The sequence below is a fragment of the Dermacentor variabilis genome, chromosome 1 (genome assembly GCF_050947875.1).
Source record: "Dermacentor variabilis isolate Ectoservices chromosome 1, ASM5094787v1, whole genome shotgun sequence".
Lineage (NCBI taxonomy): Eukaryota > Metazoa > Arthropoda > Arachnida > Ixodida > Ixodidae > Dermacentor > Dermacentor variabilis.
The window spans coordinates 91,591,947-91,607,704 of NC_134568.1; the positions used below are offsets into that span (position 1 = coordinate 91,591,947).

Here is a 15,758-nt window from a genome sequence, read left to right on the forward strand (position 1 = left end):
AAGCACCGTTGGTTTCATCCTCGTATATCGTAGTCTGGTTAATAACTTGATCCGTGTTAGCTTGAACACCCCGTATCATCCGTAGCAGGACTCACACGTGCAAGGATTATGCAGTCGAATCGATCTCTTGTCGTTTATACTCGCTTAAAGCGCACCACTAAAAGTTAAAAAAAACGAAGAAAAAAACTTGGAACAATGTCAATTTTCGGAAATAGGTAGCAGGCTTTCCCTTGTTTTGTGTGATCGCCCCAGCTTGATGGCCATTTTGATTTCTTCTTTTTTTCTTGTGATAACAAACAGTAGGAAAAAGTATTTCTATAGACTCAAACGCCGAAAAAACATTAGCTTCATTTTGTTTAGGTGTAATAGTCTCTTGTATTGTTCTTGCAGATGAAAAATGACACACAAGGCCATAAAAATGCAAACAAAAAAATCTGAAATGGTGGAAACACGCTGCTGGCGCTGCATTCGCTGCGCGCTTCCTCCATGAAGTGCTCTCACATCGAGTAGACGGTATTGAATAAGAGCTAGTCGCTTCTGATTTGCAAATAAGAAATTGCACCAGATACTTTAATCGAAGCCTACAACCATTAATTTTGTTCCATGTATGAACTCACGTGGTCTATTTCTGCAAAGAGAACAATACGCAGTGATTACAAGATATTAAATGAACTTCTCAGGAGATGTGCTAGCAATCGCTGCGACAAGTATACACTATACATATTCCACTTTCGTGTGGAGCGCCTGCGTGAACTCGCGGCCTGTGTATAGCGTGCCTAAAATCCTTTAATGAAAGACAATTAAATTATGGTGTTTTACGTGCCAAAACCACGATCTCATTATGAGGCATGCCGTATAAGGGGACTACGGACACTTCGACCTCCTGGGGTTCTTTAACGAGCACCTAAATCTAAGCGCACGGCTGTTTTCGCATTTCGCTCCCATTGAACTGCGGCCGCCGTGGCCGGGATTCGATCCCGCGACCTCCGTTCTCAGCAGCTCAACACCATAGACACTGAGCAATTGCGGCTAGTCCAAGTTCTTTAAAGGGAAGCTGAAAGCTTTTCGCGTGCCTGTAAATTAACTTGCGTGCCTGTAATTAAAGCGTGCCTGTAAATTAACTTCAACAAGTTCTCATACAATTGGCCGTGCGTGTGCAGATGAAATGTTTGGCACCTTTTTATAGATACAGATGTCCCGAGAGCACACATCTGACACCTGACTCGGATTCCCTCACACCATCTAGCTTGATTTCCAGCAAAGAGGCCACATTCTACTTTTTTCCAAAAGTGTTGTAAGACATCAGTCCTACTTGCCATCAGAATCTAGGCCCGCTACACGATTATCAGATCCATTGTGGTGTCTGCACCGGCCGCAAGTGCAACTGACAATTCCAGGAATCAGAACGAAAGCTGGAGCGCCATTGCAATCTTTGAAGCAAGCAACTTTGGAACACATTCACAACGTACACAAATTCCGGCAACATGTCTACACAGATGGTTCGGTAAAACTCAACAGCTCAGCTGCTGCAGTCATCATCCCGGCAAAATCTGAAGGAATCAAATTAAAAACTTCATGTTTCACCACATCAACGGGTGCTCAACTTGCGGCACGCCATGCTGCACTTGATTTCATTAATCATGAACCACCGCAACAATGGACAGTCTTTAGTGACTCCAAGGCAGCCCTTCACTACATACAAAGCCCAATGCGCCACGGACCCAATAAACAACTGGCCTCAGAAATTCGACACATGTATCATCGCAGCCATGACAAGGGACACAACATAACCTTTCAATGGCTTCCAGCACATTGCAGCATCAGCGGGAATGACCACGCCGGCGAAGCCACCCGATCTGCACATGATAGTGGTCAACGTGTCTTAATTCCGCTTTCGCGAACAGACGCAGCGGCTGGGCTGCGACTGATGTCCCGTGAATGTACTTTGCCTCTGTGGGACTCGAACGCTTTCACCATGTGTCGTTTGCGTTCATTGTCTCCGGACATACGGATGCACCTACCGCCTGGGTTACCACGACGTGAACAGACCATGCTGTACCGTCTGTGGCTAGGCGTTGCATTTACTAACTCGTATGCTTTCCTTATTGGAATGGCCAACAGCCCCACATGAGCCACATGCAACATCAATGAGACGCTCACGCATACGCGATACGCTCACGTCTGCCCGCGATATAGTGCTCAGAGACAAGTGCTGTGCAGAGTACTGGACCAGTTGGACAATCGTACACTATCAGAACTGAAAGCTTTAGGTCAGTACTCCCACAGAACATCCACGCTAAAGGCCTTACTCGCGTTATTAAGGTTCAGGCGGTCTGCGGGGCTTCACGATAGACTGTAAGAATGCCGCCCCCTGCCGCTCTGTAGTGTACGTGGTTTGGTCGTGCTAGTCTCTATTTCTATCTCCCCCTTCCGCTCTCTTTCTCTTTTTATCCCCCCTTCACCCTTCCCCCCGTACAGGGTAGCCAACCGGAACTGCCTCTGGTTAACTTCCCTGCCTTTCTATGCATTCTTTTTTCTCTCTCTCTCTCTCTTGCGCCTTTTTTATTATATGGTACTTAGGAGATGTTGTCGCCTTTAGTTGGCGCCAGCTACTCCTTTTCACATAGAGTTTAACAAAAAATAATTAACCTAACGCATTAAAACTATAAGACCACTCCAAATCATAATAACACAAAGTCTAGTAACATAAGTACACTAATTACACACTAAAACTGTAAGTCAACGCCTAATCATAAAAAACGCAAGGTCCAGTCACACAAGTACACTAATGCCAGACTAAAACTGAAAGTCAACTCAGAAACACACAACACAAAGTCCAGTCACATCGGTACACTAAAGTAAACACAAAGTCAGGTCACTTAACTGCACTAAAATCAGGGCACATAAGAGAGCAGGGATCGCATTCAAATGAAGGTACAGGGCTGAAGCTAGGGCCTGCGATCTAACGTCACTAAATCACGTGCTAAGCGTTGTCTGTGTGTGTCGTGTCACGGTCATTCTACCAGAAGATGCTGTACATCCTCATCCGCGTGGTCACAAGTGCATGCTGGACTATCAGCTCTTGATATTTTATGTAGAAAGTATTTTGTGTACGCGGTGTCGGACCGAAGACGGTGAATGAGCGTTTCAAAGATTCTGGTTGTATCTAATGTAGAAGGAATTTGAAAGTGAAGCGATGGGTCAATGTGAAATAAATTGGAAGATTTCGAGTTCTGATCAAACCATGTCGATTTGCAACCATGGGCTGAGATCTTTCTTAGTATGCGGCGCAATTCGCATTGTGTTAGAGAGAGACCACGTGTGGCGTTATTAACGTGCGCTTGTGCAGCTGCCTTTCTGCTGTGACATTTCCAGGGATATTGCAGTGATCAGATATCCAGTAGAACATTATTGTGCGATTCCCTTCATTTGCTTTTGTGTGTTTCTTTAGTGTCTCGTAAACTAACGCCATGTTTTGCGAATTGCTGATGTCACCATGAAATGAAGACAAAGCTGCCTGCGAGCCACGAAGGATGATCCATTGTTTCCCTTTTTGCATTGAATCCATGCATCGTAACAAAGGCAATATTGCAAAAAGTTCTGCTGTTGTTGATTATGTGGTGTGAGATCGTTTAAAGGTCTGTATTTGATTCCATTCTGGAATGACAAAGGCAGATGCAGAATAATTTGTTTGGAAAGAACCACCTGTATGCGCTTGGATGTAGCCAGGGTATCGAAAGCAAACCTGGTATGACACTAGTTGTTGTGCTGCTAGCATAAACATATCTCGTTTGCGAATAATTCTTTCGACCGAAAGTTCGATTTTTGGAGAGACGAGTCGTCATGGAGGGTAGGAGATATTTGAGAACCACATTTCCTGATGTGGTAGTAGACTTTTGTGCACGTAGATTACCATATTGATGTTCGCCCTGTTTGCCGCCTTATATTGTTTAGCGATATACCTGCAGTTGCAGCACGACTAATCGTCAATGGTTTCTGGATATAGAGCGCTGTTCTGTCTTTGTTATCATCTGCAGAGCGAGACACGCACCTCAAGGGTAGGACATGTTTCCAGATTGGTTAAAATTGCTTCTCTATTCAGTTGCGTTTAAACGAGTCGTTCTGAAGGATTCGGGACGAAGAAAGAACTACAAACTCGGTTACTACAATAAAATATGAAAGGGGAAGAAAGGAGAAAGTCCCTCCACTGCAAGTATACCGTGTAGCAACAAGTCAGACACAACTCATTTCAGGAAGAGTTCAAGCACATTACTGGTTTTGGGGCAAGTTAGACGTACTATAAATATGGTAAAGTTATTAATACGCGGATAACAGCAAGGAAGAGTAGACAGAACCCGCTGCTGTCAAGTAAATTTCATTTCAGGAAGCACACAAGCACAAACCGCTGGCACACCAACACCAAATAATCAAGCAAGCGCTCCTTCTGGGTCACGATATGCCGAACAATTCATTGTCACTGGTTCGACTAAGACCCGCTTTATTATTCAGCCTATACGCCTTCTGCTATTTCTCTTGTGCATTTATCTGCGTTTCTCAGGACTTTGCATTAAAAATAAGCTCGGGTGGCTGCCATAGTCATGGCAGAGTACTCATATGGGGGTCATCCTCATCTCATTCGTTTTGTCTCTTTTGCTGTCTTCCACGTCTTAGCATAGCTCTAGAAACAGTTATCTACAACATGAAAGGAACACAGTTGCATACATCTACAGAAGACAGAGACGGTTATGAATACCTATCTAAACCTGCGTCAACTGAAAAGGCTTCTCAATATGACGCTAGCCTTTTGCCGTTGAAACTATATGTTCGTCAGCCACGGGTTAAGTACTCGCCACGGTGGGCTCAGTGGCTACTACTGCTGAGCATGCGGTCGTGGGTTAGACCACATTCCGCTTGGGATGCAATGCAAACAAAAAAACTCATGTACTTAGATTTAGGTGTGCCCTAAAAATAGCAGGTAAAAAATAACCTGAGGCCATATGCTATGGCGTTCCTCGTAGCCCAGTGCTCAGTTTTGAAGCGCACAGTCTTTTCAATTTTTATCACGGTGTAGTTATATATTGTTTAGCGTGAGTGGGACACTTTCCCAACCGTGTTTATCTGCTTCTCAAATCCTTCCCTTCCGATTTGACGGCAAAAAAAAAAAAAGAAATGGTGAGCCCTAAATTCTCTTCCAATCTGTCCAAAATAACTCTGAGAACGAAGAAATACAGAAATATCATAGCTGAATTATGCATTGTGGGAAGAAAGACATAGCTTTTAGTGACCGGCAGAATTCGCCGGTATACATCTGCGCAAAAACCATGAACGGGAGGAATTCGTGTGTGCTTGATGCCCCTGAAACCTTCGTTATTTCTTCCCACTCTTTTCGCGCCGTTGAACTTCCTCCGGCCATGAAAATATAGCGACATGACGTGCCTCGTTTCGGAGTGCTAATAGAATCGAGCACACAATACAGCTCCCTCGCCACTGGTCGAGCGCGCGTGTCGAAATTCGCGTAGAGAGGCAGAAACCCCGACAAGGCCATCGCTCCGAGACATTGCGAGGCGTCAGGCGAGGAATAAAAGAAGTCGAGGAAATTTCGATCCACACCAGCTGTGGACGAATGGTCGAACGTCCGCCGCGGCTTCCATAGGTTGGCTTTGATGACGTATGAATCTCGAGAGGCACCTTGCGTTCAGGTGACCACACGTGCGTGAACGCTGTTTCCTCGTTTCTCGCTATGGCAAACGTCCCGAGCGACGAAGCTATTCGGATATGCTGCCCACCTAGCGCCTCTTATTCGAACTCATTTCCTTCTCCCGTACGGACGCTAACCGTTGGTAGATGTGGTTACCAGCGCGAAGCGCCATCCATGAAGCAATAAAACTAGTATCACCCTCGGGAAGCAGCGCTGCTTCCATGAGTGAGTCTCAGTAGCTAAAGCGTGGTCTGCGCGACGCCGCTGGGCTCAGAAGGCTTCGATGTTCTTACGCCCCCACATAGAAGCGAAGAGCTAAAGAATATAATGAGTACAGAGTCTACAAACACTACGGATCGCTTATTCGTGCTGCGAATAATGGCACACGACGGAAATTTCAGATGGCCAATTGCCAACTCTCATGACTCTTTGTCCAGTTGGCGCAGACGGAAGATCGGCGGCACGCTAAGCACGCGACCGGCAGACGCTGAATTATCGCTAAGCGGAGAAGGAAAAGTGAGCACTTGTCTTTCCAGCCCAGCGGGTGGCTTTGAATCAAAACAGAAAAAATAACGACAAAAAATGAGGGAAAGGCTCTCCAGGAATAAAGCCACTGCTTTTTGCACACCTGTTAAACGTTTGCTTGCTTGCTTGCTTGCTTGCGTGCTTCATTTCTCTTTCTTTCTTTCTTTCTTTCTTTCTTTCTTTCTTTCGCTCTCTTTCATTCTTTCGAATTCCTTTCTTTTTCTTCTTTTTCTTCTCTCTCTCTCTCTCTCTCTCTCTTTCTTTTTCTTTTTCTTTCTTTCTTTCTTTTTATACCGAAGGGGCAGTTGGGCGCCTATGGCGTACGCGGCTGACCATGTACTGCCACGGACTTTATTCCCGTCCGCAGTGACTGTATTCTAAAGGATGCAGAATGCGAAAACGGCCGTGCACTTATATTTAACCGGACGCAATTTGCGAAATCCTCCATTTTGGCGTTTCTCAGAGCCCATGCAAGCTTTGGGCCGTAAAATCACCGTAATGTACTCTTTCCCCTTGTTTTAATATAATTTATGTATATACGGTCACGTCCCAAGGTTGTAAGCACATTCAGTGGCGCTGGCCTCGGCGGCGTACGCTGACGAAATGGTTTTACCCCTGTAGTGCCTGTTTACGTCCACCGCTTGGTAGAATCAACACAAGGCGATTCTTTTACGTCTTGTATTGGCTAATAAATGTAATTGGGCTAGCTAATGCATTTTCGAAGGCTAAGACAAGCTTAAGCGCAATAGAAGGCCACGGAGGAGAGGAAACAGACAGGACCTAGTGCTATCTACACAGTGAATGTGTATCGCCCAACTAGTCCACAAAAAATCTAAGCTGTACTTAACCTTAATCCACAGAAAAGCTAAGCTACCATTAAGACTCAAGAGAAGCTATGGCAGCTTGACGCGGTATCTTGAATCAAAGAATTGACTATGTGTAGCGCAGTCCATGCGTTTCCCGTATGCATTATCAGCTCAACTTTGCGATCAGCCGCATCGAGGCCTATCTTGGCTCCACTGCATGCAAGCAACCATATATGTGCAACAACCAGTGGCGTTTTTAGCAGCGCCGTTTTCCGCCATGATTGATTCTCCAGCTGATTCCGCCTTTTGATTCTCCGCCATGTATCGTCATTAATTGCTCCGACCGGGGGAACGCAAATACACTACCCAATTCTTTCGAACCGTGGTGAAAAATGCAGACTACGTGCAAAAGGGGCGAAACATCACTTTGGAGCGTCTTTGGTTTGAACTGAATATAGCCTTAATTCAAGCGTGATCCTTCAATAAGCCACTAACATTACAGTTTCAGATATTGTGCTTTTCCCTTGTGCTCTTTTCAGCACTTTGCAATACTATGACTGATCCTGTAGAACTCTCAAGGATAGGGCACTAACACGTAACAGCAAATGAGCTTATGCTAGTGAAGCATCCTTCAACACTTTCTTTTTTTCATTTGGCAGTAAAAGGTTGATCATAGTAGCGAAAATGAATTGCCCATACTTCAGATATGGCAAAATTCGCGCCAATACCTCATGCCAGTACGTCAGTGTACGACCGGTAGAAGCATTGTAAGTTGAGCTTATAGGTATGTTCATTGTGGATAAACGGCGCTTATCATATTATCAAAGCGGGTGATTAGTGCGTAACCATGGCTTCGATCATGTTGTCACTGAAAGAAATGGCTTTGTTGGATACGTCATGAATTTGTTCTCTTTTTTTTCCTTTTTTTTTTCTTCTCTTATGTGTTTGTGTGGAAATGGGGCTATTCTTCCTCTCAATTTGCGAATGTGCATTTAGTTGCAAGTCAGTGCCTTATCCTGTTCGTTCATCCCTTTCGCTGTTTAGCCACACTGAGTGTAAGATCGCCGATTTCCAAATTTTCTCGCACAGTGGCCGTTTTGTGCAAAGGGAATGCCGAGAGAAAACAAACAAAGGTGATTCAACTCAAGAGTTTTATCCTACAATAGAGAAGAAATACTGATCGTCGCAAATTGCTTGTTGTATAGCAATAATTAGCCCCATCAAGCCTCCGATTTCTACCATTCGATGGTTTTAGAACATTACAAAAATAACAGTTTCGAGCATAAAAATCCATCACACATGGCGGATGCCGCTTACGAAAGACCATCTACATATTCCAGTACGCATACTCGAAAGCGTCGTGGCTTAGTTGTGCTAGGAGTAACACAATTAACTGATTTAATGGTTAGCGTTTTCTACTTTACTGCACTGAAAAAAAAAACTTTGTGAAAATGTGTGATTAACAAGCAGTCCGATTGCATCACAAAAAGTAATAGAGGAAAGCTGCAACGTGCTTTCTAGACGATTTCTTGCCAAGTGAAAAATCTGAGTACTCTGCATGCAACTCTCGGTGGCTAAATGATTTCCGCTTCACATTTCTCTCTAATGATCTTTGTATGAAACTCTTTGAGTTCAACAGCTCCTATAGATAGAAAAAGGCCAGCTGTGGGGCATTTTGGGGCGTGAAAGTGAGTCATGCGATCTGCGCACTTTCGGAAGCACAGCATAGTGAAATGGTAAAGGGAGGGGCCGCACCGAACGTTCGCTCTGGCACAAGCACAGCGCTGCTGGTGCTCATCGCGCCAGCCTTGTGACCGCGACTACTCGCGGTCATCGAGTGAACTACGTGCACGTGCCTCTTTAGGCGCGTCGCGTTCTTAGTTGTTAAGCGAATGTCTACAGCAACTTATGTTGCTCTTAAAACTGCAAAGGCTGGTGCAATAATCCTAATACATTATATTGCTGTCAGTGCTTCGCCCTTGGAACGGAAATTCTACATTTTTCTTGTTCTCCTTCTCCTTCATCATCACCATCACTGTCCTTTTTGGCGCAGTGGCAACAAGCTGCGCGTTTCAGTGCGGCAAGCACGACCGAGTTCAATTTCGTACTTGTTACGAAGGTTCACGAAATATCGACATGAACACTTTACTCTGTATTTTCTGTGCCACTGTCACGTTGTTCATCTTATTATTTCCCGTCTTCATATACATTCGAAAGCAGAACAATCTCCGGCGCCTCCGAAAGGATTCAGCCTCTCGTTAAACATATTTAATAAAATTCGAAAAGCCAACCTGCCCGCGCACGTCGCTACGTAGAGCCTACTGCAGATATTCAAATCATCTGTTTTCCTCGGTAGGAAAGAAAATACGAGCACGTTAACTTTTTTGCGTATTACTTGTTTCTGTGCCATTTACTCCGTCATTAGTGATTTGTCCGTTCTCCTTTCCATGCGTTTTCTCGTTTTCGTTGCGCTGCCATCAAAATGAAAGGATAGCAATAAAAAGTGCTACGTCGGTGAAAAGCTTGACAGGGCCGATTTAGATTAGCAAGAACAAATACGAAAGTAAACAAAGTGAATATAGTGATTTGATGAAACAAAGCGATAAAAAAAGAACCTAACAGTGCAGGTCAAAAATGAAAGCAGTCAGACAGCGTTGGGACGGCTCCATTTTCTAGGTCTGTAACTGTCAGAATCGTTGTCGCCCCGCGCCAGTGGCAACTCACTGTTTCGCTTCCCCGGCTCATTTTAAGCGCAACACGCAACCACCAACTTGCAAGCCCCTCAAGCAAGTCGCTCAGTCGAGGTCTTTGGTGCAGGCAAAGAGTGCCGAATGGCCTTGAAAGAGGGCTGAGCGTTTGTTCTCCACCAACTCATTGCAAAGTGCGTATTCACAAGCCGTAGCGGTCGTTGCCCATTTCAATCGATGCTTGAACCTGTGGCAGAAATTTACTCGGCAAGCCCGTATTTCTGGTTTGCCACACTGCCCAGATAAGTGACACCATCGATGCGGACGCTCACGTACACACTCTGCAACTACTGAAAAAGCCAGCCCGATTCAGGCATGAGAAAGACCGCTGGGCCAGTGGCGCATTTCGCTCTTCAGCACAATATCAACTACTACAGCACTTACTGTCCCATACATGACGACGGTTTAGTCGCATATACATCGTTCCTCACGCCATCTGTGCGTGTCACTGTCGCTCGTATAGGTAGCCATCGAACTTTTACAACTTCCACTGAATTAACTGCGCTGTGGGAAGCATTATCTCGCATTGTTAAACACTCTGCTTGTACCTATAGGTCATCTTCGCTGACTGCCAAGCAGCCCTGCAATCTCTACAATCGCCGCGTATGCAGGCGAATCTCATCGATGACATCAGGCTCTAAGCCAGCGAATTGTAACCGTAACCCTGGGTTACAGGGGCTATCTGACTACTGTGGCACAATAGGCAGCGTGGAAGAGGACTATGCTAGAGAAACACACAGTCTCATCTGTGCGGATCGGAACACTCTTTGATATACAAAAGACGCAGCAACTATTGTTTCACCATTGCACCAGTACGGATCATTGCATAGGTTTGACACAAGCTGTGACTTTCGCATTTATCATGGTTCTTGCAGATAAGATAAAGCACGTCTCGACCAAATAAAATTAGTTATGACGTGCGCAAGTCGTTTTGTATATTAGACACAGATATCAGACTCGTCAACGCGCGTAATGTGTAGAGAGAGAGAGAGAAATAGAAGACAGGAAAAGCAGGGAGGTTAACCAGACGCACGTCCGGTTTGCTGTATCGTTCTGGAGGATTGATACCCCCGGCGTCTGCAGCCGCTATGCCTCATTAAGCTATCATCATGATTTATTTTTCGAGCTACAGGACGTTCTCGGTCCGTAAGGAAGTGCCGCGTGTGCGTTGCGTCCACTGAAAAAGCTTTCGGGCGTTTTACTGGAATAGTTCTCAATGAGACGTTGAAGATAGTTTTAGCATGGGCATGGCTACAGAGTTGATTGTGTGCCCATGTTCTCATTGCGTGCGACATTTCACCTTTCGCCCTAAATCTGAAGTAACATGTCAGGTCAGGCAACCAAGCAAGATTCTCCAGTTTTCATATACATTTCTCTTCACATTCAAATCGTGGCATTCAGCGGTAAACAGTTTCATTAGCAAAGATAAGCTGTGCTTCCAACATGGAACTTATCGTCAATAGCAGATGGTTTCTCCGGAACTTCTATTAATAATTTATTTTTGCACAGAATGACACTACTAGGCGGAACTATATCCACATGGAAAGAAACTATAGCAAAACACAGCACTGTCGTGCAGATTTTTGGGACCCGCCGTGGTTGCTCAGTGGCTATGGTGTTGGGCTGCTGAGCACGAGGTCGCGGGATCGAATCCCGGCCACGGCGGCCGCATTTCGATGGGGGCGAAATGCGAAAACACCCGTGTGCTTAGATTTAGGTGCACGTTAAAGAACCCCAGGTGGTCAAAATTTCCGGAGTCCTCCACTACGGCGTGCCTCATAATCAGAAAGTGGTTTTGGCACGTAAAACCCCAAATATTATTATTATTATTAGATTTTTGGGCTAGTTGGTTCGTGGCAAAAATTGAGGTGATAGCGCTGGATTCACACGGACAAGACGACAGGACGTGCGGTATACCGTCAGCCATCCTGTCGTGTTTTTTGTCCATGTGAATCCAGCGCTATGACATTAATGATTGCATAGCACTGTAGGTTGTTTTTAAGTCGAAGTGCTTGCGGTAAGACATGCCTAGCTGCCAACTGTTGTTGTTTCTTTTTAAATAAACTGTTGATGTTAGGCTAGGAAGAGGAGGAGGAGTGTTGCTTGCTGCAGGCGGACCTAGCCTTGCAAAAGTTGCCGGCAGTTGCTCCGCCCGAGCACCACTTATAAAAAGCGGTAGAGTCTGAAATCCGACACATTCCATCTCGTAACACAACCGCACCCAGTAACACAGGTAATTTCACAAGAAACGCCGCAGGATGCACGTCACACATTTCACGTCGACCCACACGGCTCACCAGTCACACTCCAACCACGAGGAACTTTAGGAGGAGCCGAAGCACCTTTCTCCTAAATAACCAGTGTCCTTGCAGGAACATTTCATTACGTCACGGCTCTGCGAATGCGCACATGTAAATCCAGGCTGTGGCGGTGGGCCGTGACCAGCAGCAGAACTCCACAGTTACAAAGCTACCGCGACGGGTCAACACGACAAAAAACCGCGACGTTAGTGCCTTAGCAACATTTTGCACGGCTCCTTGTTAAGGTACCGATGCGTAAAAACAGATGCTATCATGGCACGCAGACCGGAAAGTGGGCCATCCACCACAATCTTGGAACTCTGTCTATAATAGCTACGTTGTGAAAGGCTTATGCCTGCAAGGAAAATGGTATAGGAAACTAAAAAAATCGGAACGGTTTCATGCGAAGAATAGTTCTGCGAAGTTGCAGATAAGGGTCTGGTGAGCGGACCGGTTTGCACGAACAAAAAGAAAATAAAAAGGTCGGAGTGCAAAAGCATGGTTAACAAAGCGCGGTGGCATCGTTGCCGCTTTATTACAGCTCTCCGCTGTAACCACGAGAAGCAAGGTGTCCTAGCGACTGCACGCGTGCATGCGTTGCACCGCAGAGGTTCAAGGTGACCGAGTTAAGGTAAATGAATGCCGCGCTACCGCCTAGGCTGCCAAGTGGATCGATTTCACAAAGCTTCTCGTTGTGGGCTTTGCTTTCTGGACGGCCGCCTTCGCTCATAATCAGTCCAGCATCACGATTTGCTGAAATTAGCTCTTACGACCAATTCTGGAGTAAGAGCTTTTTCTGAATACAGACCCTGATTCGACTACTGCACGATGCCAACGTTTTACTGTTAATTCATACAGCAGTGCGCACATGTTTGCTTAGGATACCACGTCCATTGTCTCTTGTAATTTGACCATCATTATTCCATTGCCCGTGTACAGGCGTGTAACTGTTGGACCCAATCCCCATTATCGTTTACCTGTACCTTCAGCACAAGAGAGATCGATACCATGTTGAACTTAGCAAAGTTTGAGTCGAGATAAACCATTAGGCACAGCACATTACGCCCTATACAATTATTTTAAAGCGGACAACCGATATCGTTGTAATGTTCTTTAATTTATCGTATCGCGCAGTTGTGCGCAATAATCTGGTGGCGATACGAAAATCACGCTCATTCCTTATGACGTTTCCCATATACTGTCACTTTTATTTTTCAAATAAGTTTTCAAATAAGGAAACGTTACTTTTGCTCATATACATGCATATTACAAGAGTGCTCTTACAGGCGAACGTAAAAAAAAATAAAAAATGCGCGGAATAACTATTTCTATATACATACGACGGTAAAATATTATTTGCAGCACAAAGTGGAACCAAAGCATCTTTTTTTCGAGACCAATATTCCTAGACATTTTCGCTAAGTTATTGCCAACGATGCTTGTTACTCGATCCTACTTTTATACGCAAACTGCGCGTAACCGCCCAACATGTGGATACCATCAGGGCGTTCTTTAACATGAAAACGGCTTCGTTTTTGCAGTCTAGATCATAAATAAGAACGGCGCGTCGCGGCTGTGCGATGCAAGCCGACACGGTGCGATCTGCATCTGTGGGCAGCGCAGCAGGACGGTCGCTTCGCCGTTCGTCTGTCACACTGTCGTCGACTGTAGCGCGGAGCTGATAGCGTCGCAAAATTGTCTGCGGTGCCGACAAGCCAAGCAGAACAAAACCTCGCGGAGCCTCTGAAGCGTCCGCTAAGTTAAGACTAATGTTTGCCTCGGACATTTTCACGCAAGGCGACGTGAACCCCAAGTTTTCGCAGTCTTTGTGATCAACGGTGAGACGGCGGTTTGTCCCCTCCGAGTTCCGAGATCACCGTTTCGCGGCTGGAGAAACTTGGAGTCGAGTGGAGTTGATCCGAAGCGCATTGAAGAAATACAAGAGACATACAAAAATGCAAAATACCATGCGATGCACTTTTTTCTTTTTCTTTTCTTAAGTTGTGCCAGCAAAATGTCAACCAAGTTATCTCGCATCAAAGCATTTTGCTTGCGCGAGTTCTGCTTAACTTGAACGTGGCTTGGCATTTAGAAAGTATAGTGATATTACTAACTGGAATAGCTGACTGCTCCAACTGCAAAATGTACGGCTGCTACAAGGCTTCAGCACACTTCTGTGTCTGCACACTGTACAGCGCGGAAAGGAGTGTCGTGCAAAGTGCTTGACAGAGTGGGCAGTTCTCCCTTATGAGAACAAAAGGTACTCGCGAATGGCATCCAAGGCGAAGGCTATGAATGCCGGATGCACTGATTACGTTCTGTAAGGTCTGTGCATGAGGTGCGAGGTCAGTGAGCCTCTGTGATATACTTTAACACATCTGCGCAGGTTTTTTGGGGGGACTTTTGTTTCTGTTTGTCAGTTCGTTCTCCGTTCCCTCGTAAGCCCCCTTAGCCATACAAAGTAGCCAACCTGAACTATCTCTCGTTCTGCGTGCGTTTGCTATTCTTTCCTTCTTTCTTTCTTTCTTTCTTTCTTTCTTTCTTTCTTTCTTTCTTTCTTTCTTTCTCCAACCCTCTAGTTATCGTTCCTCTTCGTATGTCCACGTTTTGCCTGCGCACGTATCTCGATATTCTGGATAGACTTTGCGGTCACCTACCTTTCTCTAATTCTCATGGGAAAACAACACTGCTCAGAAAACGCATGAACCTGTATCCTCGCGCACTCTTTGTTTGCGATTTTCCTCGACTAGCTGATGCGAAGCGGCCCGTGAGCCTTTGGTTAACTCCTAGACGAGATCGCATCTCTGACCTTGTTCAAAATTTAGTGCCTTGTGGTTGGTACATGCCTCCGTCATTTGCTTGCATAGCGATTCCGAGAAAGCGAGTGCGCCTCTGACATTATCTTTAAATTTTCCCGTCCGCTTTGGTGATGATCAACAAAGCCAGATACTCCTCGAGCACGCGGTAATATCTTTAGCTTATGTGCACGATGCAACCAGCGCGTCGTATAGCTAAGTGGGCAACGAGAGTACGCGAATTTTCACTACGCGCGGTTTCGTTTGGAAACGCGTCCCCCACCCCCAAAGTTTTGCTAGTCTGATGAAATGCTGCATGTGGTTCAATGTGCAGTGCTCGACGCGAGCGGGAAAATGCCTGACGGACTGTTCTACGGTTCACTGGCCGCATTCGGAGACATGGGCGAGTGCCTACACGTGCGGGCCATCAACCGGCGTCTCAACGGAAAACTTGAAGAGTACTTCCAGGGCCAGTACTGCGCTCTGAACATCCGCTTCAAGCTACCGCCAAAGCCAGCCCGATATAGCCCCAAGACATACCTGCGGAATCTTACCGATGAGGTGCCTCTCTATAAGGTAATGTCCTTGTGTTCTTTTAATATTGTTAGGGAGCGGTTCGGCATGGGGCTCTGAAGACTGCGGTCTGCGTAACAACAAAGGTGGCAATTTGGCGGAAAGTGCATGCCCGCAAACAGTTTGGCAGCCACTTTATCCACGTATCGCCCTGCTTAGCTTGTAAATAATGGGTAACTACACCTTCTTACGCAACATCTTCATTATTACTGTCTTCGTCACATAATGGTCGGGGTGCAGGGTATCAATACCCGCATTTCTCGCAGTAGTAAAGTAACATAACAGTGAACGAAAAGGGCCTCACGCAAAGGGAA

The 15,758-nt window shown here is 45.7% G+C and overlaps 1 protein-coding gene across 1 annotated transcript in view; it reads left to right on the forward strand.

The window, feature by feature from the left end:
• The window catches only part of LOC142580458 (nose resistant to fluoxetine protein 6-like), a 104,762-nt gene that overhangs the window by 41,134 nt on the left and 47,870 nt on the right, over positions 1-15,758 (forward strand). The window contains exon 2 of the mRNA XM_075691151.1: positions 15,206-15,447. Coding sequence (XP_075547266.1) covers positions 15,206-15,447 — 242 coding nt within the window. The remainder of the gene's footprint in view (positions 1-15,205; positions 15,448-15,758) is intronic.